We start from the raw sequence: 23,482 nt of genomic DNA on the forward strand, positions 1-23,482 counted from the left end.
CCTTCAGATCAGTCCTGATTGGGTAGGCCTGTAATCAAAGGAAATTCCAGTCATCACAGCATCATTGTCATCATCATCTTAATATGTCCATTCTTCCATACAAGCATTCGTTCAGTGGGTTTACAGAAGCAATGTGAAGTGTAAAGGAGAGAAAAGGTCTCTTACTTTAAGTTGGCAAATGACTCCTAAACAGAACTTCTCAGACACAGACTGGAATTTTTTGTGCAACCCTGAGACACTTTCTACTCTATTCACAGGCCAGTAGATAGAATTCCCAAGGACCCCTTAATCGCACATATCTGTTTTTGCTTGGACAATAAGATGTGATCTGAAGCAATGATGTGTTGATGTGCATTGAGTGTTGGCAGTAGAATTTATTTGTGGTAAAGAGAGAAAGAGTAAGTGGCAACAGAGCCTAATTGACGTAGGTGTAGTTTAACCCTAGGTCAGCCCTAACTCAGAAGACTCATATTCAAAATGAATTACAGTCATGACCATCCTGATGTTTCTGTTACAGACATTATCTCAGACTACGTTATCCAATGTTTCTTTCCTTGTTTTTTTTTTTTTTTAATGGAAGCACATGTTTTAAGGGGTATTGAGTTACTATTTCTAACAGGTCAAGAGACCACATAAAGGCTACTTTGTTATTTCTATCTCAACAATAAAGAATGAGTCTACTTTGAAAATGGTAATGTTCATGTATGACAGTGTGACATAGGATTGAGACAAATGATATATACTGAACTATAAAACATGTCCAGTCTGTGCCAATATAGATGGATGACGATGACGCCAACGATGGTGGTGGTGGTGGTGGTGGTGGTGGTGATGGTGATGATGATGCTGCTATCACCAACATTGGTGGCAGTGGTGACAAAGACAGTGTATATTGTGTGTGCTTACACTATTTGATTTCTGAGAGAATGGTTTTTATTGGGAAACATTAATATTTATGATTATATGCATGTGTGTGTACACACACAAAGAGATTGTGTGTGTGTGTACACATACATACAAATATACAATTGTGTATGTGTATATATATATATATATATATATATATATATATATATATATATATATATATAATCATTTAACATCCCTCTTCCCTGCTGGCATGGGTTAAATGGTTTGACAGGATCCAATGAGTCAGAGTATGGCATCATGCTCCAAATGTCTGCTTTGGCATGGTTTCTATGGTTGGATGCCCTTCTTAACATCAACCAGTTTACAGATTGTATTGTGTGCTTTTCTCATGACACTAGGATGAAGGACATCACTAAGTAACTAGAATGACAAAGAAAAGAACTCATCTCACCTGAGTGAGGATATATAGGTGACTTCAAGCCAGGTGTTGAGAGGTTTAAATATGATAGAAGGACAGACAGTGAGATCTTGCTGTATGGAAGAGATACATGACTGTCTCACATTATATCGGAGTGAGTGGGAATAGCTGGAAGGGAGATAGAGATGTTGGTGAATCGGTGATGGAGCATAGTGCCAAGGTACAAAATGGTGAGTGTAAAAGAGAATATGGACAGCGGGTGGCAAGGGAGGAGAGTGGTAGGTAATGTAGTGAATAATGTACAAGGGTGGAAGTGTTGTCAGTGGAAAATATCAATCAGTAATGGAGGAAGAAGATAAGAGATGGGCCAAGTGGATGGAGAGCAGCAGTATAACGGAGCTGTTAAGAGATCAGAAAATATTTATATAAATGTGTGTGTATATATACATATATATTCTTATATATACATATGTATATATATACACACAAATACAACATACATATACATATATACACATATGTGCATATGTTTGTATACACACACATACACAGATGATCATAAATATTCATTTTTGCCAATAAAAAAAACATTGTCACTCCGAAATCAAATAATGCAAGCACACTGTCTATAGTCTTTGTCCTCACTTCTATCAATGTTGGTGGTTCCACCATCATCATCATCATTATTATTCTTAGAATCATCTCTCCATATTGGCACCGACTAGACATATGTATGCTACCATGTAACATAACAACACAACATAAATTGTGTGTGTCTTAGTTGTTTAGTGCCAACCTTATAGATACAAATAAAATACTTGATACATCAGGAAGTAGACTGATAGATTTTTTTATTAACTGACCTTTACAGAATTACTTTTGTTTTAGTTCAAAGTGAATCATGACACAAACAGCCATTGTTGATGAAAAGAATATTTATTCAGTAACTTTGGGAGGTGGAAGGGAAACATGATAATAGCGGAGTGATATTAAGTTCACAGTGTGTTTATAATTTGGTGTTATGGCCTTGAACACACACACCCAACACACACACACACACACACACAGTCAAACTCATGTTCACACGCACATATAGAGAAATCTCACCACTGTCATCAGTGTACATGCTCTGTCTCTGGATTTTGAACATGATATCAAGAAAACCTATTTATGAATCTGATCCATACACACACACATCATCATCATCATCATCATCGTTTAACATCCGCTTTCCATGCTAGCATGGGTTGGACGATTTGACTGAGGACTGGTGAACCAGATGGCTACACCAGGCTCCAATCTGATCTGGCAGAGTGGAGCCTGGTGTAGCCATCTGGTTCAGTTTCGTGTATACATGTGTGTGTGTGTGTGTGTATGTATTTATTCACATGTGTATATTTATATAATGTATATTTTCATTTAACGGCTGTTTTCCATGCTGGTATGGATCTCCGACATCACCATTTTTGAGATCAAAACTGGTTAGAAGCAAAGCGATGCCCTTGATGAAAGAACTTCATTTTACTCCTGTTTACTCATTTGAAAATGAGTATCATCTGCCCACTGGTGCAATTTTCTCTCATCTGGCTGTTCATGATGTTTCAGTGGGTCAAGGTTGGAGGGGTGTGTCATGACTTCATGGTTATCTAAAGCAATTAGCAAAGGCATGGTACATTCTAAATCATATTCAATTGTGATGATGGCTACACACACACACACACACACACACACACACACACACTACTGAACACTGATGAGGTGTTTTAACAAGATTATATGATGTTTCACAATAATTATGCAATCCTGCCTGTAAATTATGAACCATGTGTATGTTTATAAAGCATAGTATACCAGACCTGTTTTCTGTATTTTTATTAATCCATATTTATTTTCGTAAGGAAATACACGAAGCCACTGGTTGCCTTACAATGAACTCCATCGAGGGGAATTTGCCCGCCGACTGAAGAACTTACGAACCCAGCAGGTAAATTTGTTTAATAATTCTAAAGCAACAACTTCTTTATTAAACAACACTTCATCAATTCTTATTATCATTATTATCATAAGTCAAACTGTAGGACTGATTCAATTAACTGTGGCCAACATCCAAACTTTGTGATTGAGTGCCAATATTAGAAAATGTTTTTTGTTAGTGGTGGAGGAGGAATGACAAATATGACAGAGCAGTAGGCAAAATGCCTTTACATTTCTGAGTTCAAATATCACCAAAGTCTGTTGTGCCTTTCATTCTTTTGGGGTGATAAAACAAGTACAGGTTAAGTACAGCTACAACATTGATTTTCTGAAACCTTTGGTTCCAAAGCCTTTCTGGATTACTGATTTTTCCAAACCAGCTATGGTCACCTTGGTCAACACATTCTAAATTCAACAAGTATTAAATTTTGAATGATTAAATGAAATACAGGTACTTGCACATCATTAGTGTAAATTGGTGCAAGTTATAAGAGGTTCCAAATTATCAGTGTCCAGATAGTCAGTGTTGTACTTGGATTGGTCAAATTGACAATATGCATTCCTTAAAATTTGTCACCTTCTATATTAAATTATTATTACCAAAAATTTAAACCATTATTATTATTGATTGTCCATCGTTTTTTTTTTTTTATTTTGTGTGTTTTCAAAGTTTCTTTCAGTTTTTCTTTTCTTCTTTGCCTACAGAACTCCCGTGGAGATATTAATGTTGAAGTGAAGTTGGCTCTTATTTTTGACTCATCAGTTGTAAGTATGATCCAGAAAGCGCCAAATTTGATGATATATCAGATGATCTCCTCCCCACCCAAGAAAAAAATGGTTCAAGAATTCACTTTGGGTCCTTTAGCATTTAAACCAGCCATATCTGGCTCAAATATTCAACGTGTTTTACACTCAGACCAGTCAGATCCAGTGTCTCACACCTACCCTACCATGTTGTTCTAGGAACCGTAATCACATTGTCAAAATTTTGTAGTTACAACACAATGCATGATTAATTCAAAGCAATGTGAATGAATAAGCAGAATATTTGACAGAATAAACCCTTCTCTCTGTTAACAGAGAGAATTTAAGAATTGGAATCTTATGTAGATTCCCAAGGACTGTATGGACCCCAGTTAATAACCACTGCCAAAGGCACTTCATGGAGATGAGGTCTTTCTTCAGTGCTACCTATCCTCCCCACCACAACCATGTGGTCTATGACACTTATATTCTTATATGTATTTTATCTATTTTTCAGTACAAGCCCCTTAACCTTACCAGACCTGATATGCTGCGCTATGCCCTAGGAACAACTAATATCCTTGATGCAGTAAGTGTATCTATTTTGATGTTTCATTTGATGCTCTTCTCCATATTGCACTTCTTTGCTTGCTTCTAACTTGTCTAAGTTTCTGACATTATTAATAATTATGGAAAATGTTAAATGTTATTAAGTTTGTGAGACAAGTTATTTTAGCAATTTAAATTTACTAAAACATGTTTTGTTTTTTTTTAACTTTTTGTCTTTTGTAGTATACTTACTATGTACTGAAGCTCTTCATTCTCTGTGGAACATAAGCCATTGAGGACTTTTCTCTGCTGTTCTCGATTCTAGGCTGTCTTTTCTGTTTCTTATCCCTGGTCTTGTTGGTCCTACACAAACCCATTTTAACTCTGGGAAGAGATGGTGCATATTAGATTAATCTGACCTCTGTCCTTTGACCTGTCCAGCATGGGAAGCCTTACCAAGCGCTTACACTCCAGTATAACTTTTAGGATCATTGAGGCACACAAGCCACCACACTGCAACAAAGATATGAACTTGTGGTGGTCTTTGTAGTCTATTTTAATTGATTTAATCTCTAATTGCCTTCAGTCGCACCTCCACTGCATGCTCATACACACATGTATGCATATATACATATAAATATACAAATATATTTGTATGTATGATTGTATAACATGTGATCTATTGTTTAAGTATCTAATGACAAACAAGTGTAGAGTGGTCAGGGACTATTTGAACCAGATGTTGTATATCAGAGGGTCTTCTCCTCAATTTTTCCAGTAAAGATATTACTAATTAGTCAAGAGAGGTTTGTTTTCGAAGCTTTCCCATCTCCACTTTCAGACAAAAGCTCCACTGATGGAGCTTTCGTCTCTGACAAAGACAATACATAGACGGCAGTTCTAAGAAAGACAGAATACGAAAGATGGACAAGAAATGGAAAGGCTAAAAATAGGGAGAAGAAAAGATTGGTTTAGGAGAGGTGATGAGGACATGTTAAGGTGTTGTGTTCCCTATGATCTAAGCTGTGGATTTCTATCTTAGATAGGGGCTTGCATGTTTGTTGTTTGCTTGTGTATGTGTTATAATGTTTGTTTCTTTCTTACAGTATTACAAAGAAGTGTCTGTACGGTTATCTTTGGTGTACATGGAACTGTGGAACAGTGAGAACCAGATTGAGGTTAGTTCTAATGTCAGGGAAACTTTGACGAACCTCCTGGAATTCAAAAGGAATAACATGCCACAGGTTCTCAACAACACCCTGGTACATCTCGTCACGTAAGTCTGCTCGGCTACCTCCTCCTCCTCCTCCTCCCTTCCCCTCTCTTTCTGTATCTAGTTATCTACCTGTCTCCATCCCTCTCTCTCTAATTATCCAACATTATGTAGTATATTGTTTTGTAGTTGATTATGGAGCTCTGTTGGTATTAAAATGTCCCTGATAGTATCTATGTGTGTATAAAAAAGAAAAAAAGACAACTTTTTTTACTCTTCTTGTTTTATGCAGGAGTCAGGAACTGGACCACAAGGTATCTGGGATGTCCATTCCAGACTCTCTCTGCACAGATAGAGCAGTTGGTGTCTCCAGGGTATGTATGACCTTTGTACTGCATAGAGAAAGCTTTCATACTGTCTCAATTTTCTTCATTGTTTCTATCCGCTATCAGGAATGGAGGATTATTTTTTTAAATAGTTATTTAACCAGAAGGAATCCTTGATGAAGGTGTTACACAGTTGGGGTTTTAAATTTCAGCAATCATCATATACAGGTCTAAATAACTCCAATTCTTATTCCTATCAATATCGTCATTAAAAACAATTATTATTATATTTACGAGGCAGAAAGGTGGTGAGCTGGCAGAGTCGTTAGCACATTGGACGAAATGCTTAGCAGCATTTCTCTTGGTTCTTTATATTCTGAGTTCAAATCCTGCCAAGGTCGGCTTTGCCTTTCATTCATTTGATGTCAATTGAATTCATGGTCTGATCAATAATTATCTGGACTGTTGCCATAGTAACGAAGCTAAAGCACGCAGAGTGAAGCTGCTTGGCACAGGTTGACCTTGAACTCTACTGTGCTTGCGCACTAAGTTTCAACGTTCTAGCTCACTTCACTACAGCAGTGCTTGGAAGGAAGGTGTGTAGCGTGCGGTTGTTGCATTGACCATGACAGAGAAAGTTGAGCAGGGAATCTGCATCAAATTCTGCCAAAAGCTTAGTGATATCTTCTCAGAGGCCTATGCCAAGTTTTCAAAAAGTTTTCATCATTCTTGACACAGTCAAAGAAATCTTGTGCAACTGCAACTTGAGTGTCTTTTTGGTCAGCTGAAAGCAGTTTTGGCACAAACTTGGCAGATCTTCAATGATAATGGACTGAACTGAACCATAACTAATCTGCACATCCTTTGATAACTCATGGATGGTGATTCAACGATTTTCTCTCACAGCTGCACACACATCTATGATGTGACTTATACACAAGTAAATATAGTAAATTATGATTTCCTGGGTATGTTAAATTTTTTTTTTATTTATTATACAGTTCAACTAGATTTTTTTTTCTTTTGAAATACAAAAAAAAAAATTGGTATCTTTCAGAGTGACCGCCCATTTGAACCTCAGCAAGCTGCTTCTGTTCTGGCTCACATGATTGGACACAACTTAGGCATAAAACATGATGAAGACAGTAAGGCTTATTTTCTTCTCAATCCCATTTCTAATATATTGATTATTTTTGTATGAAATACAACAGAACAAACTGATCTAACTCTAATCTTATCTGTGAAATTATCATGCTAAGACAATGACTGCTTAACATATCTGTGAGCTCAAGTGCTCTACTATTTCTACAGCCATTGATTATAAAATTCATATTGTACTATTGTTTTTTTTTTTTAAATCTAAGCATCTGTTCTTAAGAGTCACAATTCAAGAGACCTGAGGCATAGCTCCATGGTTATAGAAGTTCAGAAATTGACTTCACAACTGTGTGGTTCTGTGTTAAATCCCAGTCCATGCCATCTTAGTCGTGTAATTCCTAATGCATGAAATGTAGTTGATAAATTGTGTGAAAGCTTAGCAGGTGGACTTAGAGCGTTGAGGGCTTAATGAATAAGGTGGCTGGCAGGTTGGAAGTTTGTGTCCCATCTGCACAATAGCATTGTCTCAGCTGCTGTAACACTTAAACTTACAACTAACTTAGTTCGTTTACCATCAAATAAATGCTGAGTTCAATTACCCTAAAAAACAAAAGAGCAATTGACATCCTGAGGAAGACAATGGCAAACCACATTTGTATGTGCTAGAAACACTTTATTGGTGTAGATGTTCCGAAGGACCACCAGAAGTCAGATTTGACTTCACTAAACCATTTATCCATCCACTTGTTCTGAGCTACAATTTGGTAAGCACCAGTGGTGTGAGAAGTAAGCTGCCTGAAAGTAAAAACCAACCCAGTTGATTTTGATTCCCAATAGAAACCAGTTCTCTTTACATCCATTAAAGCCTTTTCAGAAAGACATGAATATCACACAAACCCATGTTGCTTTTCTTTATTAATCTGTAGATTGATGTTTCAGTGTTTATTTTTATCAATTTTATCTAACACTTTACTAACACTTTAGGTTTTTTTCTTGTTTTTTTCCCCCACTTTTTCTCTTTATTCGGGGTTTGAAACAGATAAATGGAGAGAACTGTACCATGAAGGTAGTATGCCTTTAACATTCTGTGAGATAATTTTGTTGTCTTGTATTGATGTTGTTACTGTTACTCTTGTTGTTTAGCTCAGTCAAGCACTGAGTCCAATTTGACCAATAATTCTTTCCTCCAAACTCGAGGCCTTCCACCTCTGTTAGTAATCATAGATATATGGTTTGACAGAAACTGTAGATTAACTGACTTAATACTGCATGTTATTTAGTAACATCCCTTTATAATCAGTGTTCAAATTGAACAAGGGGTGATTTGTGCCTTTGATCCATCAGGGGGTCAATACAATAAGTTGCAGTGAAGTAGTGGGACAGATGAATTTGCCTACACCTATCTCGTTAAATAAGTGGACTTGCGCCTAACTCTGAAATAATTTTAGAAAATAACCTTCATTACTGATGTGTTTTCATTGTTATTGATCTGTTGAAATTGATACATAATGAAAGTTGTTCCAACTCTTTATATTTTGATTTCGAATCCACCCCTCCATGGTTGATATTACTTTTCATTCTCTTAGGATCTACAAAATATATATATTACTTGAGTAATATGTTTGGTTTAATTGATATGTCCCTGAACTCTGCAATATTTTTTGGTTTTGTGCTAAAGATAAGTAAATTTACTCTTCTCTAAAAATTCCTGACCTGATTCTTGTGTTGTGTGTCTGGAGCCTTCGTGTCTAATGAAGAAGTAATTATTATTATTATTATTATTATTATTATTATTATTATTATTATTATAGGATGATAGTGACACAAACTGTGTTGGATGAAATTCCTTGCACTATTTAAAGACATCCCTTTATATTATGAGTTCAAATCCCATCAAAGTTGGCTTTGCTTTTCACCCCTTCTGAGTTCACATGATAAGTACTGGTCAGTTCCATCAACTGTCCTTCTTTTAAGATTTCTGACCTTTTGCCTAGTTTAGAAATCATTATTATGTATTATGAGCTATTATTTACAGCTGGATTATAAGTCAAAATTCTTATTTACATATTTTTTGATACTTCTACATTTATGTTCGAAATGTAAGCAAACTTCCTCATTAAAGCCTCTAATTTAGAGAGATGAAATTTGGAGAGTTACTTTGCTGTAATGTCATCATGGCTGTCCAGGTTGCAGTAGATGCATGGTTCTGCAGGTGATTTTCTGGATGGGTCATTTTTTTTTTTTTTACATCCGAGGTTTTTTTAAACCCTGTGTATTTTATTATTTCCCAAGGCAATGGTAATCTCATTGCTTGGCTTAGTTTCCTTTCTTTCTCCTTATCTTTTCTCTCACGGCTTATTTCTACCTCATTTCCTTTCTCTTATCCTCTTCTCCTCTTTATCTCTCTTTCCTGGATTTCACTCACTGTCCTTCCCTCCCTTATCATTTTGTCATTCAAATAAATCTGAAATATGCACTAAATGATGATGATGATGATGATAGTAAAGTTTTCTTTTCATAGTTGTTGCTTTCGATGTTGTTGTTGTTGTTTATGATTTCCTTATTGCTGTTGTTGTCTGTACGCTTTTTATGAATTGTTTTGTTGAATGATACAAAATGAAAGAACCCTTTTTTCAGAACTTGAGATCTTTGTTAGATCTTGGGAAGGGACATTATTTCAAAAATCAACACACACACTGGATCTATTTCATTCCTTTTACTATTGTTACTCATTTCATTTACATTTAATTAGTTAACTAATCATTTGTTTGATTAATCCTTCAGTCAATCAATCAATCACCTAGATTTGCCAAACTTAAAGCAGGCCTGGAGTAGAGAGGGCAGGTCATTTATGAGGCTACCAATGGCAACAGAAGGACTTTAAGAAAACTAGCTGAGTGAAGGGTTTTATATATATGTATATATATATATATATATATAAATAAAGATGTTTTAATTAAAACTTTATTGCAAGTTTTATTCACTTGTAATTTACTCACCCCCCATTCAGCAGTATTCCATACCTCACGAGTGGGACATTCTCCACACCTTGAAAAACCGTAATGTAGAGGTTCCCCTGTAGGCTTGGTACATACATACCACTTGATATAAATGCTGTTTTTTTTTTAAAAAAAAGATAAACTTTCCATCAAACTGTAATGTAGTTCACTTCTCTATTTATATGTCTACTGCAATAAAACTAGATTATATGGCATTTAATTAAAGGGCTTTATCATATCTCACATCCTTAGTTCACTTGCATTATCTGTTTTTTAAACATTTTACTGATTTCACTTTCGCTTTTGTCTTTAGGTGGCTGTTCTTGTAAAGATCAGTTTGGATGTTTGATGTCCACAACAGTTCTGTAAGTATCAACTATTTCACAGAATTCTTCCACAACTTATTACAGCGTTAAATTTAAATGTATGGCAAATGTTGGTGTTAATAAGAAATTTCTGGCCTTGTGCATAAATTAGAAAACATTATTATTAACACCACCATCAGCAACAATGTGAAGGAAGAATGGCATAGTGGTTTGGGTGTTTCTCTAATGATTGTAAGACTGTGATTTCAATTCTTGGACTGGGTGGTTGGTGCATTGTGTTCTTGAGCAAAACCCTTCATTTTTTTTTGATCCAGTCCACTCAACTGTAAATGAGTCAACTCCACAATGGACCAGCATCCTGTGCTAAGATAATATTAAGATCTCAATCTCTTATACATCATGGGAACAGGGTAACTGGCCCTATGAGTTCAAGGACTGGAAATAGCACTTGCTTACTGACATCATTGACAACAGCAGCCTAGCACAGATTGTGTATATTCTAAAAGCTTCACAGTCCTGAATGCAAAAAACTCAAGTTGATAAAATTACTGTTAGTGATGATAAATGCAATGAATGAATGAAATGAAATGCAATGTTATATTATTCAGAACTCCTTCTTGAGATATTTTGTCGTTTTACTTTCAGACGCTCAACTGCTCTTCACTCTCGATTATTTTCTGACTGCAGTCGAAAAGATCTGGACACAGGGCTCAGCATGGGGATGGCATCTTGTATGATTCACCCACAAAAGGTATGACCATATACATACTCTTCATATATATACACATATGTATATATATATACAACATACATAAATATTTCATAAGCACAGTTTTTTTCACTGACTGAAATAACATGAAAATGGGGTTTATTTTTGTTAGGTACAATGGTTGCAGTTTATAGTTTATAAGTCTATGATCAAAAATGTTCCAGTTGTGACCACCCCATCTTTTATGAGCCCTAATATATTACAGAAAACATTATTTAATGTGTTCTTTTCTTCTTTTCCTTTTCTTTTTGTTGTTGTTGTAAGCTAGTAGGTTTGATTTAAGGAAGACTTGGTTACTATTTTTAGCAAGACAACCAATGATCCATTTTGTCTTAGAAGCACGATAGTTTTAATGATGAAGTAGGAGCCTGCTCAACTAGTTATATAGTCATCATATAGAGTAAAGATTTCTATAATATATTCTATAATATCATAGATACAGACATGGCTGTGTGGTTTAGAAATTCACTTTGAAACTGTGCTTACTTTCAAGTTCAATCACTCTTTATATAGCCCCCAGGCCAACCAGTACCTTGTTGAGTGGATTTTGTAGATGGAAACTGTATGGAAGCTTTTTTACGTGTGTGAGTGCAAGCATTGACATTCTACAGCATTGCTTCTCACCAGCTGAGCAAAACAGTGATATGATGTTAAACAATTGTTGTTTGCATTACAAGTTACTGTGTTCCTACAAAGGCTTGTGGAAAAGAATTAAAAAATCCATCTCTTCTTTGAAAATCTAATGAGGGTTCACAATAAGAAGAGTATCCAAACTCAAAATCCTTCCTCAGATAATCCCCCATTCAAAACTCTGGCCAGCTTTGGAAAAGGGGGACATTAAATACACTAATAAATTATGTCCACTGGCTACTGAAATACTCATGATTCTCATGAGAGACAGGTGGAAGTGAATAGAACACAGCAAGGTTTCTTTAAGAGATGAAGCTGATCAGAGCAATGAATTATCACCGACACGGACATCTGATATGCAACAGGTATGTGGCTTAACTCCATTAAGCTGTTCTCTTCATTTTCCCTGACATTGTAAATGTATAATTTTAAGTTTATAATTCCCTCACAGTGGTTTTAAGGGGAAGTAATTCTCCAAGGGAGTTTACTCTTGTTAAACGTTTTAATTTTTTTTTTTTTTCATCTATAGTTTGTTTATTAAAAATAAATTTCTTAAGTCCCGTTGGGGTATATCTAGATTGTATATAGAGTAAAGAGTGTCTTAACTATTGTTCTGGAGGGTAGGAGTGTCTGCAAAAGTCATGAGGCCTGTCCCCTCTTTTAGACTAAACTATTACACACACTGTACACAACATATTCAAATATATCACATTATATCCTATGTAAGTATGTAACTTGTATTTCATATTTGCGATTAGCTAATCACTATGTAAAAGGAATAGTCAAATATATGTACATTATGGCATCATATAAATTACTAAAATAGTAAATAGTCAACTAATATCTCCATTGCTGGCATTGATATCTTAGATTGATTGCTTATTTTTTTTTCTTTTCTGTTTCTCTTGCAGAGTATATTTGTGGAGACTTGTGGAAATAATCGAGTAGAACGAGGTGAAGAATGTGACTGTGGTACTCCAGAGGTACGGCTAATGTTTTCTATCTATGTTTCTATATACGTATTATTAGTTTGTAGCAACCAGGAAATGTGGGTATATTTTCTATTTGCAACTTATAATTGACCGAATCCACCCTTTGGCACAAGACAATTGGCTACATTCATCTCTTCCCCTTAATAAATACAAACAGCCCCTTTAAATTTATTTAAAAAAATGAATGGACCTGTTATTTAAATGAAACATAGCTATTTCGATAGCCATGACCACTGTTAGCTTTTTGCTTTTTCTTTAGGCATGACTATGTGGTTAAGAAGTTCACTTTCCAACTGTGTGGGTTTGGGGTTCAGTCCCACTGCATGGCACTTTAGGCAAGTGTCTTTTACTGTATTTTGTGAGGGAATTTCATGGACAGAAACTGTGTGGAAGCTTGTATGTGTCAAACTGTCTTTGAGTTTGTCCCTCACCACCACCACTTGACAGCTGGTGTTGGTTTGTTTGCAGCCCCATAACTGAGCAGTTCAGCAAAAGAATCTGATAGAATACATACCAGCCCTTAGAAATAAATACTTGGATCAATTTGTCTGACTAAACCCTTCAAGGCAGTTCTCCAGAATGGCTTCAGTCCAAAGACTAAAACAAGTAGATGGTCAACTTTGCTTTTCATCCCTCCAGGGTTGATAAAAGAAAGCACCAATCAAGTACCGGAGTTGATGCTATCAACCAACTTCTCCCCCCTCTTGAAATTGCTGGCCTTGTGCCCAAATTAGAAACATTATTATTAACGCAACCATCAACAGCAATGTGAAGGTAGTGTTTCACTAACGATCGTAAGACTGTTTACCATTCATGCTATTTTGATCAAGTAAGCTTTTGATTAAAGCCCTTCCAATAATGGTAATCCCATCTTTTTTTTATCTCAAAGATTACATTGTTTTCATCTGTCTTTACGTTCTGAGTTCAAATTCCACTGAGGTCGACTTTGCCTTTCATCCTATCGGGGTCAATAAATTAAGTACCAGTTGCATACTGGGTCAATCTAATCGACTGCCCCCCCCCCCCTCCAAAAATTTTGGGCCTTATGCCTAGAGTAGAAAAAGATTACATTGTTTGATGTATCCCTTTTTTTTATGGAAAGTGAGTAGGAGTGATGTGAGGGATAGATTGAATGAGTATCGAAGTTCATTCATTTGATGGCTCATTATACTTTATGAGTGCATGAATGTATGCTGTCTTAGACATTTGTGTGTCTGTTGGCATACTACCACACTTCTATTTTATATTGGTAAGGGAGACTAGAAATGCATATCACAATGTTATCCCTATGAAGTTATGGTTAGGGTGACGTTGGCATCAGGGATGTCTAGGAGTATAAAAGGTAAGTGATAATATTTAACCCCTGGCTGCTTCTACTGAATTCACCCAGCAATATTTTCTGCTATTTCAGGAATGTGCACTCACTGACCCATGCTGTGATCCATCGACCTGTTTGCTGCATACATGGGCATCATGCAACAGTGGAGAATGCTGCTCAAACTGCACTGTAAGTGTCTTCAAGTGATTCACAATGCAAAATAAGATATGAAGATGCAAAACTTCTTCAGCTGTTTCTTAGAATAAGAAGTTGTCTCTTTGACTGTTTCAATATTCACATCACCCCACTATTGTTCTTCTATCTTTTCTTCCTCTCCGCTCATTCACCTTCCATTGGGACAGAATCAATAGAGCAAGTATTTTGTCCCTTTACATTTTCAGTTCAAATCAGACTTAAGCCAGTTTTACTTTTTGATCTTCCTGAGGTGATAAAATAATTACCAGTCAAATACTAGAATCAATTTATTTCATTCCATCCTCCCATAAATCCTGTGCTGTGGTGGCCATGTTAGAAATAATAATAATTATTATTATTATTATTGCCCTTGCACAGCTCCTAATGCTAGAGATGTACTACAGTGTCAGCTGTTCACTACCAGTGAACTAAGGTAACACCTCTTATTTTTTGAGCACCATCCATAATATTCGAGCGGTTCCAAGCAGTGCTGTTTTCTGCAAGTGCTATTTGTTCCATTATTATTATTATTATTAATCTATTTATTAAAGCCATTACATGCTCTTTTAGTTAGCAAGGTTGTATGTTGTCTTGAGCTTTGATGACAATGTGTTTCTTCAAATCTCAAGAATCTTTTTCTAGGTTTGCAGTTTTTGCAGAACACAAGATAGCACTTTTCTACAGGTTGACACTGCATGTTTCAGTTCCAATATCCTTCAACCACTTAGGGAGCAGTTTGAGTGCTGTGCCAAGTGCACCAATTACCACAAGAACATTTGTTGTCTTAGTCTTCCACAATCTTTTCATCTCTGGTTAGATCCTGATAATTCTCAATTTAGGCACAGGAGTGGCTGTGTGGTAAAGTAGCTTGCTTACCAACCACATGGTTCCGGGTTCAGTCCCACTGCATGGCACCTTGGGCAAGTGTCTTCTACTATAGCCTCAGACTGACCAAAGCCTTGTGAGTGGATTTGTAGACAGAAACTGAAAGAAGCCTGTCGTATGTGTGTGTGTGTCTATGTTTGCAACCCCCAAACATTGCTTGACAACTAATGCTAGTGTGTTTATATCCCCGTAACTTAGCTGTTCTCTATAGAGAAATCCCATAAAATTCTGTAATAGTTCATCATCACAGCCTCAGTTCATAACTTTTTTCTATCACACACTCAACTAACATCCAACTCTACTCATTTATGACACAGTTATATTCTCTTTGTGCTACTTTAATGTATTCACTGAAAAGATGGTCAATACTTCATTGCATTTTCCACAGGTTCTGTGTTTGCTCCCTGACTGAGTTTTCTCTCTCTTTGCTTTTATGAAATTCATTTTATTGGTTTGTTCCTGAGTAGCTATAATTAATGATTCAGTTTCTCATTTTTCTCTGTTTATCAGTCTAACAACCTCTTTCTATTAATCAATATCTAGTTATCTGTGTATGTACTCCTATGTTTCTGTAAGTATGTCTCCATCCATGTATGTGTACATCTCTCTATCTTCTTATCTCTCTCTCTCTCTCTCAGGTGTTGCCAAGAAACTATGTATGCCGTGCTAGTGTCACAGAATGTGATGTTCCAGAATACTGCACTGGAGAGACAGGAGTTGTAAGTCCCTATCTACAATAATCTAAAAACCATTGAACTAAGTATTTATTTCTCTGCCAAATGCCTGAGTTCAAATTTTAATTAGGTCAAATTTACCTTTCATCATTCTAGTTTACTAATGAATCAGATGACTCAATGGTGAGAGGTGAATCTGGAATGTCGTACTGGTATTTGTAAGTTAGCTTACTTAAGCCCTTCATTCCCTGTGGAGTATAGGCCATCAGTGACTTTGCTGCAGGGTTTTTTATTTTAGCCTGTACTAAGACCTCCCTTTTTTTCTTTTTTTTTTTTTGGTAACTTCATATGTTTCCTTGAAGGAAGACCCTTACTCGTGTTGGTTTTCAGCTGTTATCAAAATATAACTTTGCTTTTTCTCTAGGTAGGTGTGTTGTCTCTATGCAAACCCATTTTTACCTCTGGTCCATATTACTCTGGCCTCTATCTTTTGATCTATCTAACATGAGAGGCCTTACATGGAGTTTTCACTCTGCTAGTATAGCTCTCAAGGTAACTGAAGCGCACACACTATCACAGCACAACAAACACTGGTAACTTGTGGTGGTTTTGATGTGAAGCCAACATGATATCAACTTGGCTAGCATTGGCTCTCAAAAACATTTATACAAAAACCAAAGAGAAATCCTTCTTTTCCTTGTTGCTCACCTTTATTTTCTCTTTATTCTGCAGTGTCCTGCTGACAACAGCCTCCGAGATGGTGAACCATGTGCTAATAACACTGGCTATTGCTACAAAGGAAAATGTCCAACAAAGGAGAAACAGTGTCAAGCAATATGGGGACAAAGTAAGTAATTTACCAACATTCCTGTAGAACTTTATTTTCTACTCTTTGTTTATCTTGATAGTTTTGATATGTTGTATTAAAGCAGTGTCACTGTTTACATTTGCCACTAAATCATATCCAACTGTGGAACGGTTTATCTTGCATAGGACCAGGAGAATAAGTAGCCCACAGTATTCATACAGGCTGAGATCAGCACCACTTCTTATTCCACAGCTTCTTTCCATTTGGATTTCCTGGCACTTCTTTACCTGAATGTCATCATCCATATGTAGGTATGCGTTGACATGCACGCACACACACAAACAAACAAACATATTCATTGAATTGCATTCAAGAAATGCAAGGAAAGTGCACAATACATGTTGATCTCACCTGAATATCACAGTGGCCTCTAACTCAAGTCATGAGTTAAACACTGTTTCAATAACTATCTTTGATTTCAATAACTGTTTGATTTTTTTTCACTGTACAAATTCCATCATCCCACCACCAGTTTGCCATCACCCCTTCCTTTCTTATTCATATGTTGTGATGGAGAAAAACACAAGAGTATTGATTATAGTAGATATTTTCTTCAAATAATAAAAATTCATATTCTCATTAATCATTTGACATGTGTATAACCAAATTTACAACAGATGAAGAAATTCCATTCTGTTCAATGTTTCAGATGCTACTGGGGGTGATTATCGATGTTTTGACCAGTTCAATCCAACCGGCAACTTTAATGGACACTGTGGCAGAGACAGTCTCACAGGACGTTTTGCTAAGTGTGAACCAGAGTGAGCATTCATTTTTTTTTTAATCTATTTTCCAATTTTTTTTTCTTCAACTTTTTTAAAGTTGATATTTGGTACACACGTGTGTGTGTGTATGTTGCGAGGAAGGCAGGGTACTTTTTAGCCCCAATAATAGCAAAGGATAATTCAGTTGAAAAATATCAACATGTTGTTAGTTTTCTTGTAGTGTGTGTCTAATGTTTGTACTCTTCTGCAGGAATGTCCAATGTGGTTTGCTGCATTGTGCCGGAGGTTATCAACGCCCTGTACATAAACCAAAGAAAGCTTTCGCCCAGACAACTGTCGTCTCAGATAATATGCAGTTTGAATGCAAGTAAGTAACATCAATACATTAATATATACATAACATCATTATTCTATCATCTACGTCAGTTTTCTTATTTAACCCTTTGACCGTGTGTATTCACATATCCAGTTGACTCTATCTATTTACTTATTTAACTTTCTATCTTCCTGTTTATATATTGATTTATCTTGGTATATATCCAACCATCCAGTGATACAATGAGTTTATATTTCACTGCATATTTAAGAGTGTGTATATTGTGTGTTTATGTAGAAGTGTGTGAAGACGTGTGGCTTAGTGGTTAGGATATTTGGCTTGCGATCGTAGGGTTGCAAGTTCAGTTCCTGGTGGCATGTTGTGTCCTTGAGCAAGGCACTTTATTTCACGTTACTCCAGTCCACTCAGCTGCCAAAAATGAGTTGTACCTGTATTTCAAAGGGGCCAACCTTGTCACACTCTGTGTCGTGCTGAATCTCTCTGAGAAGTATGTGAGGGGGTACATGTGTGTGTGTGGAGTGCTCAGCCACTTGCACATTAATCTCATGAGTAAGCTGTTCCATTGATCGGATCAACCGGAACCCTCGTCGTTGCAAGCAACAGAGTGCCAATATTAGTTAAAAATTTCCTGTATCTATGTGCCCTGGAAACTTTCCTCTGCCTGTACTATGGATGCTGAGCACCTTTGATTGTTCTTTTCTACTCTAGGCACAAGGCCCTCAATTTTAGGGGAAGGGGCCAGTCGATTAGATCAACCCCAGTACACAACTGGTACTTAATTCATTGACTCCGAAAGGATAAAAGGCAAAGTCGACCTTGGTAGAATTTGAACTCAGAATGTAAAGACATAAGAAATACCACTAAGCATTTCACCCGGAGTGAGTGAGTGAGTGAAATATCTCCCATAACTCATGTAGTTCCATCCTCTAAGTAGTGTATCAATGCTAGAGACAATGTTCTCTTCTCTCATTCTTTCAATTTTGAATTTCATTAATAAGTTTTTCGTTTGTTTTGTTTTTATTGAAATTTTTTTTATTTTTGAGGGTGGGGTATTCTTTTCTTTATTTTCAAACTTTCTTTATTTTCCATCTTCAGGATTTCATATTTTCTCTATGACTCTGACACTGACTCAGATGGGTAAATAATTTTCTGTGGCATGTATATATATATATATATATATATATATATAATCCACAATTTTTGTTTCCATTTTCTTTATTTTCTAGTTGCTGCCGTTTCACTCTAGTTGTCTCCCTTGTACAGAAAGGGGCCACCCAACCCTCAGTTCTTTTTTTTCACTTATCTCCACTTCCCCATGCAATGCTTTCACAGTGGTGGATCGCCTAAACATCATCACCTAATCCTGAGCTGTTCATCACAATGAGTGAGTGAGTGAGTGAGTGTCTGTGTTTGCAAGAGATTGTAGCACTGCACTGATTCCGCCTGGCTGGCCACATTCTCTCTCTCAAGCCAATCTACAGTGCCTGAAAACAGTCACGAATCAGACAGCATCTGTCTGTAGGTATAAAAGATCACTTGGCAGCAGACATTTCAAGGTGATCTGACAGTCAACAGTCAACATTACATGGAATGAATTTGCAAGATCAGCGGCCAACCAGGTTTCTCTGTAGCTTTCGCTACAAAACTGAACCCTATTTTTCACTCCACTTTCATCCCTTCTTTTTACCTTCATGCTTTGCATTTCACAGATGACGACAGGTCCCACCTTTAGCTATTCACCTGTGCAAGAAGAGTAAATTCTGTGCTGCCCTGTCTTGTCAGTTTTGATTTTCGCTTCAGCCAGGAGAATTATCAATTTCACACCACTCTGCACTAAATTCACATCTCTCCTTCTCACTGTCGTATTAGCTAAACATGTCTAAGAAGAGTTAGTTGACACCTCTGTGGTGATAATACCATGTTATATATAAAAACAGTTTAGCATTAAACTCAAGAATTACTTATTATCAATTATGTTCCAACTGTAACAATCCCATCTTATAAACTTTGGACTACATTATCGAATTTACTCTTTTTTTTTTTTTTTAAGATAGTAATAGGTTAAAATTTGAGGGTGATTTGGTTACTATTTCTAGCAGGTTGACTAATCTCCTTTTCCATGGATTGTGACATTTTTATTTCACTAAAACTGAAATGGCACACTATATAAATTTCTCTTTTTAAAAATGAAATGGAACATATTTGGGCTCTCATGTGACGTAAACATACACAGACAATACGGGCAATTAGGGTTTAATTTTAATCTGCAAATGTGAAAGGTGAGAAGTAAAATACTCCAACCATAGACAATTTCATGATACAGCTGTGTAATTTTGAAACTTTAAATACCAAAATTACTCAGAGCCAGAAACAGCTCTGCAACAAGTATCAAGATGAAGTTATTTAACCTACACACAGACTATAGTTTTCTTTAAATATGCTTGTATATCTATGTGCATACATAGGGTGTGTATGCGCCTTAGACACATGGTCAAGTGGTTAAGAAATTTGTTTCCCAGTCAGGCAGTTCCAGGTTTGATCCAACTCAAGGATATTTTGGTCAAGTTTCAGTTATCATAACCTCTGGTTGACCCAAGACTGTCCTAAATTTCGTGTCTGTTATGGATTAGGGCCATATGGGTTAGAATCTCAACACTGCATTAGTCGTTGTGTTGAGCAAACAACTTGGACCATTGTTTGCAAGATCCATTGATATGCAAATATCTGTGTGCTTCTTTAAAGCAAAATATATGTTGTCTGTCAACAGATGTTACTACTCGTACTGTATGGAAGACTGGTTCGTAATACAAAAGGAACATAAAATTGCAGTAAATATAAACTGCATTTCAACACTTTGAAACAACTATCATTTAACTCAATCACAACTGAAAAATAGGGAAAATAGCTAGTCATACATTTGACACGGAGACACATCTTTCTCGTTTCTGTTACATAATCATAAAAAGTAAAACGTTAATGTCTGAAAAATAAAAGATAAATTTTTTTTCTATATGCATGTGATTAGCATTTATTTGAATGTATTTTGTTCACTCTTAACTATTGAAACGACCAATAAATAAAAGAAATTGGTTTGCTTTGTATATATGTGTGTGTGTATATTGTTCTATAACAATGTCTTTGTATAACTGATATACATTTTCGTATAAACCATAGTTCACTTAGTGTTGAACTGAGTTAAGCTTTCTATTTCATATCCAAAACCACAGATTATTTTCAAACTTTTGTAAAACAAGAAATATTTTGCTTAATCAGTGAGAAGGAGTCTGGACGTCCTGACTGCAGCAGACCAGAACAGGCCATAAGCAATCAAACAAGAAATATTATTAAAAATAGTGACACCTAATTCTTTGGTGGTTTGGAATGGAGAGGAATGACAGTAGAGATGCAAAAAGGAAATTGAAGAACTGTAAAGGACTAAAGACCATGTTTCAAATATACAACAGAAAGTTATTCTCTCAAGTTTTTTCCCCAAATATTTAGTATTGTTATTGAAAGTTTGCTCTCATTTCTTCCTTTTATTTCAGGATAATGCATGGGCCTACTAGTTTGGACCTTCCAAATAGGGGTCTTGTTCAAGATGGTGCAAAATGTGGGGAAGGCCGTATCTGTCTGAATAAACTATGCACTTCTTTCTCAGAACTCAAGAGTGTCCCTTGCCCTGGGGAAGACATAGGTCAACCTTGTTCAGGAAATGGGGTAAGTCATGGAAATTCTTTTTAATTCAATGTGTGTGCACGTGCACATATTTTTAGAGTTGATTTAATCAACTATATCCCTTCCAAAAACATGTAGCAGGTTTTCTTGAGTTGAAAAACTAATGGGTAGTTCTATCTTAAGGGCTAGTTTAAGGGCTCAATACTCATCTGTGTATGCTGTCAATAAATAAATTCTACAGGTCCCAATGCATTTCTTCATAATAAACTTCTGATATTATAATCAATGGAATTTAGTTCATTAACTGATCGATAAGTTAAAGCTGATACTACAAAAGTATTGATGGTACAGGTATTGTTGTTGCTGCTGATGAGGAAACGTTTTAATATTTTTATTATGACTCTGTTAAGGTATTTTTTCTCATTCTTGATGGGACACCTTTCACACATAAACTGTTTTTTTCTTATCTATGCCTAAGTATTTGTAGAGTGTAGAACTGTCCAGCTCCTATATTACCTCCACTTAGTGGAATTCCAAATCATTTAGTCTGCATCATTTTATTGTCAGACTCTTAAATTTCTTAAAATGTCTTTGCCAAACTGCAAGAAAATATCAAGGTATCATCTATGAAGCCAAGGACCATTTGTCATAAACAAGTTTAGGTCATCCATAAAGAGAAGATGGTGGGTGAACCTGGTCCTCTTTCTTCCTTTAGGTTTTCAAATTGGCTTTTTCATGGGCCAACTTAAGGGTAACAAACATAGGATTAAAGACCAGAAATATTGTTCCCTTGGAATATCTTGAATATTCTTGTGAGGTTGGATCTTACAGTCATGGTGTTCTTGGTTTCTGTAAAAACTGTCTGCAACTGCTTCACTGCTTTTAGAAAGTTTACCATATCATCATCATCATCAAATTGAAGCACTTCCAATATTTTGCTCAGTCAGTTATGAGTTGTTTTCAATCCAAGTCTATGACAATCTTCCTTTTTTTTCTCTTCACATCATCCAGTACCCATATTGTTACACACTGTAAAGTGGGTGGCACTAAGAAGGGCATCCAACCTTAAAAGTTATGTCAAAGCAGGCACTGGAGCATAATGCAATCCTTGGGCCCCTCAGATCTTGTCAAACTGTCCAGCCTATGCCAGCATGGAATATGGACATTAAATGACAGTGATGATGATGACTTATTTTTCTTTTTTTTTTATTATTCCAGGTATGCACCACATTCTCAACTTGTTTCTGTGATGCTGGTTGGGGAGGGGAACTATGTGATGAGGTGGTCAACAAAACCACTTTCTTGCAAATCAGTGCAACAACTGTGTCCCAAAATTCCTCTTTTCAATCAAATCTACCCACTACACCTGCTTCAGCTATGTCTACAGTAACAGGACCACTCCAAGCTGTAATTAAAGGTAAGTAGACAGGTCTCTAGTATTAACATCTTGGTCCCAGCTGGTATTTATCCTGCAGGTCTTTTGTGATCAAATAGATCTATTATCAAAAGTAATCCAGATATGACCATCATGTCTTTTTGGGAGTATGTAAGACTTCATTATTTAATATATTTCTTTCAAGACAGTACTGTGTCATTTGTGGGAGATGTGGTTGTTATTTCTGGTGACCACATGGAGACTTCTGATCTCAACAGTATGTTGTTTAGCTACAAGTTAACCCTGATTAGGTAGAATTATGATGGAAGATATTACAACTGTAACCATCCTGCCTTTTTAGCAGTATGTAGACTGTAATATCTAAAGTGTGCCATCTTTTTTTTAAGGTGGTAGGATGTTATTTAAAAGATATGTGACTGCTATTTCTAACAGCCCAAGGAGGCTTCTTTGTTGGCCTGAAAGCAGTTTGTAAACTGTTGGCAGGTAAAATAGATTTGTAGT

General features: G+C 36.2%; 1 protein-coding gene across 2 annotated transcripts in view; it reads left to right on the forward strand.

Moving 5' to 3' along the window:
• Nucleotides 1–23,482, forward strand: part of LOC106880640 (disintegrin and metalloproteinase domain-containing protein unc-71) — a 278,669-nt gene that overhangs the window by 248,710 nt on the left and 6,477 nt on the right. Inside the window, exons 8-24 of one of the 2 annotated variants that reach the window (XM_014930680.3) lie at nucleotides 3,187–3,272; nucleotides 3,968–4,027; nucleotides 4,524–4,595; nucleotides 5,662–5,831; nucleotides 6,061–6,142; nucleotides 7,152–7,239; nucleotides 8,232–8,258; nucleotides 10,505–10,556; nucleotides 11,163–11,268; nucleotides 12,828–12,899; nucleotides 14,320–14,415; nucleotides 15,945–16,025; nucleotides 16,713–16,827; nucleotides 17,498–17,609; nucleotides 17,824–17,940; nucleotides 21,456–21,627; nucleotides 22,804–23,002. In XM_014930680.3, the coding sequence (XP_014786166.2) occupies nucleotides 3,187–3,272; nucleotides 3,968–4,027; nucleotides 4,524–4,595; nucleotides 5,662–5,831; nucleotides 6,061–6,142; nucleotides 7,152–7,239; nucleotides 8,232–8,258; nucleotides 10,505–10,556; nucleotides 11,163–11,268; nucleotides 12,828–12,899; nucleotides 14,320–14,415; nucleotides 15,945–16,025; nucleotides 16,713–16,827; nucleotides 17,498–17,609; nucleotides 17,824–17,940; nucleotides 21,456–21,627; nucleotides 22,804–23,002 (1,707 nt within the window). The remainder of the gene's footprint in view (nucleotides 1–3,186; nucleotides 3,273–3,967; nucleotides 4,028–4,523; nucleotides 4,596–5,661; nucleotides 5,832–6,060; nucleotides 6,143–7,151; nucleotides 7,240–8,231; nucleotides 8,259–10,504; nucleotides 10,557–11,162; nucleotides 11,269–12,827; nucleotides 12,900–14,319; nucleotides 14,416–15,944; nucleotides 16,026–16,712; nucleotides 16,828–17,497; nucleotides 17,610–17,823; nucleotides 17,941–21,455; nucleotides 21,628–22,803; nucleotides 23,003–23,482) is intronic. The other variant, XM_014930681.3, reaches the window with a different exon arrangement.

The sequence above is a fragment of the Octopus bimaculoides genome, chromosome 9, assembly GCF_046866305.1.
Source record: "Octopus bimaculoides isolate indiv1 chromosome 9, ASM4686630v1, whole genome shotgun sequence".
Lineage (NCBI taxonomy): Eukaryota > Metazoa > Mollusca > Cephalopoda > Octopoda > Octopodidae > Octopus > Octopus bimaculoides.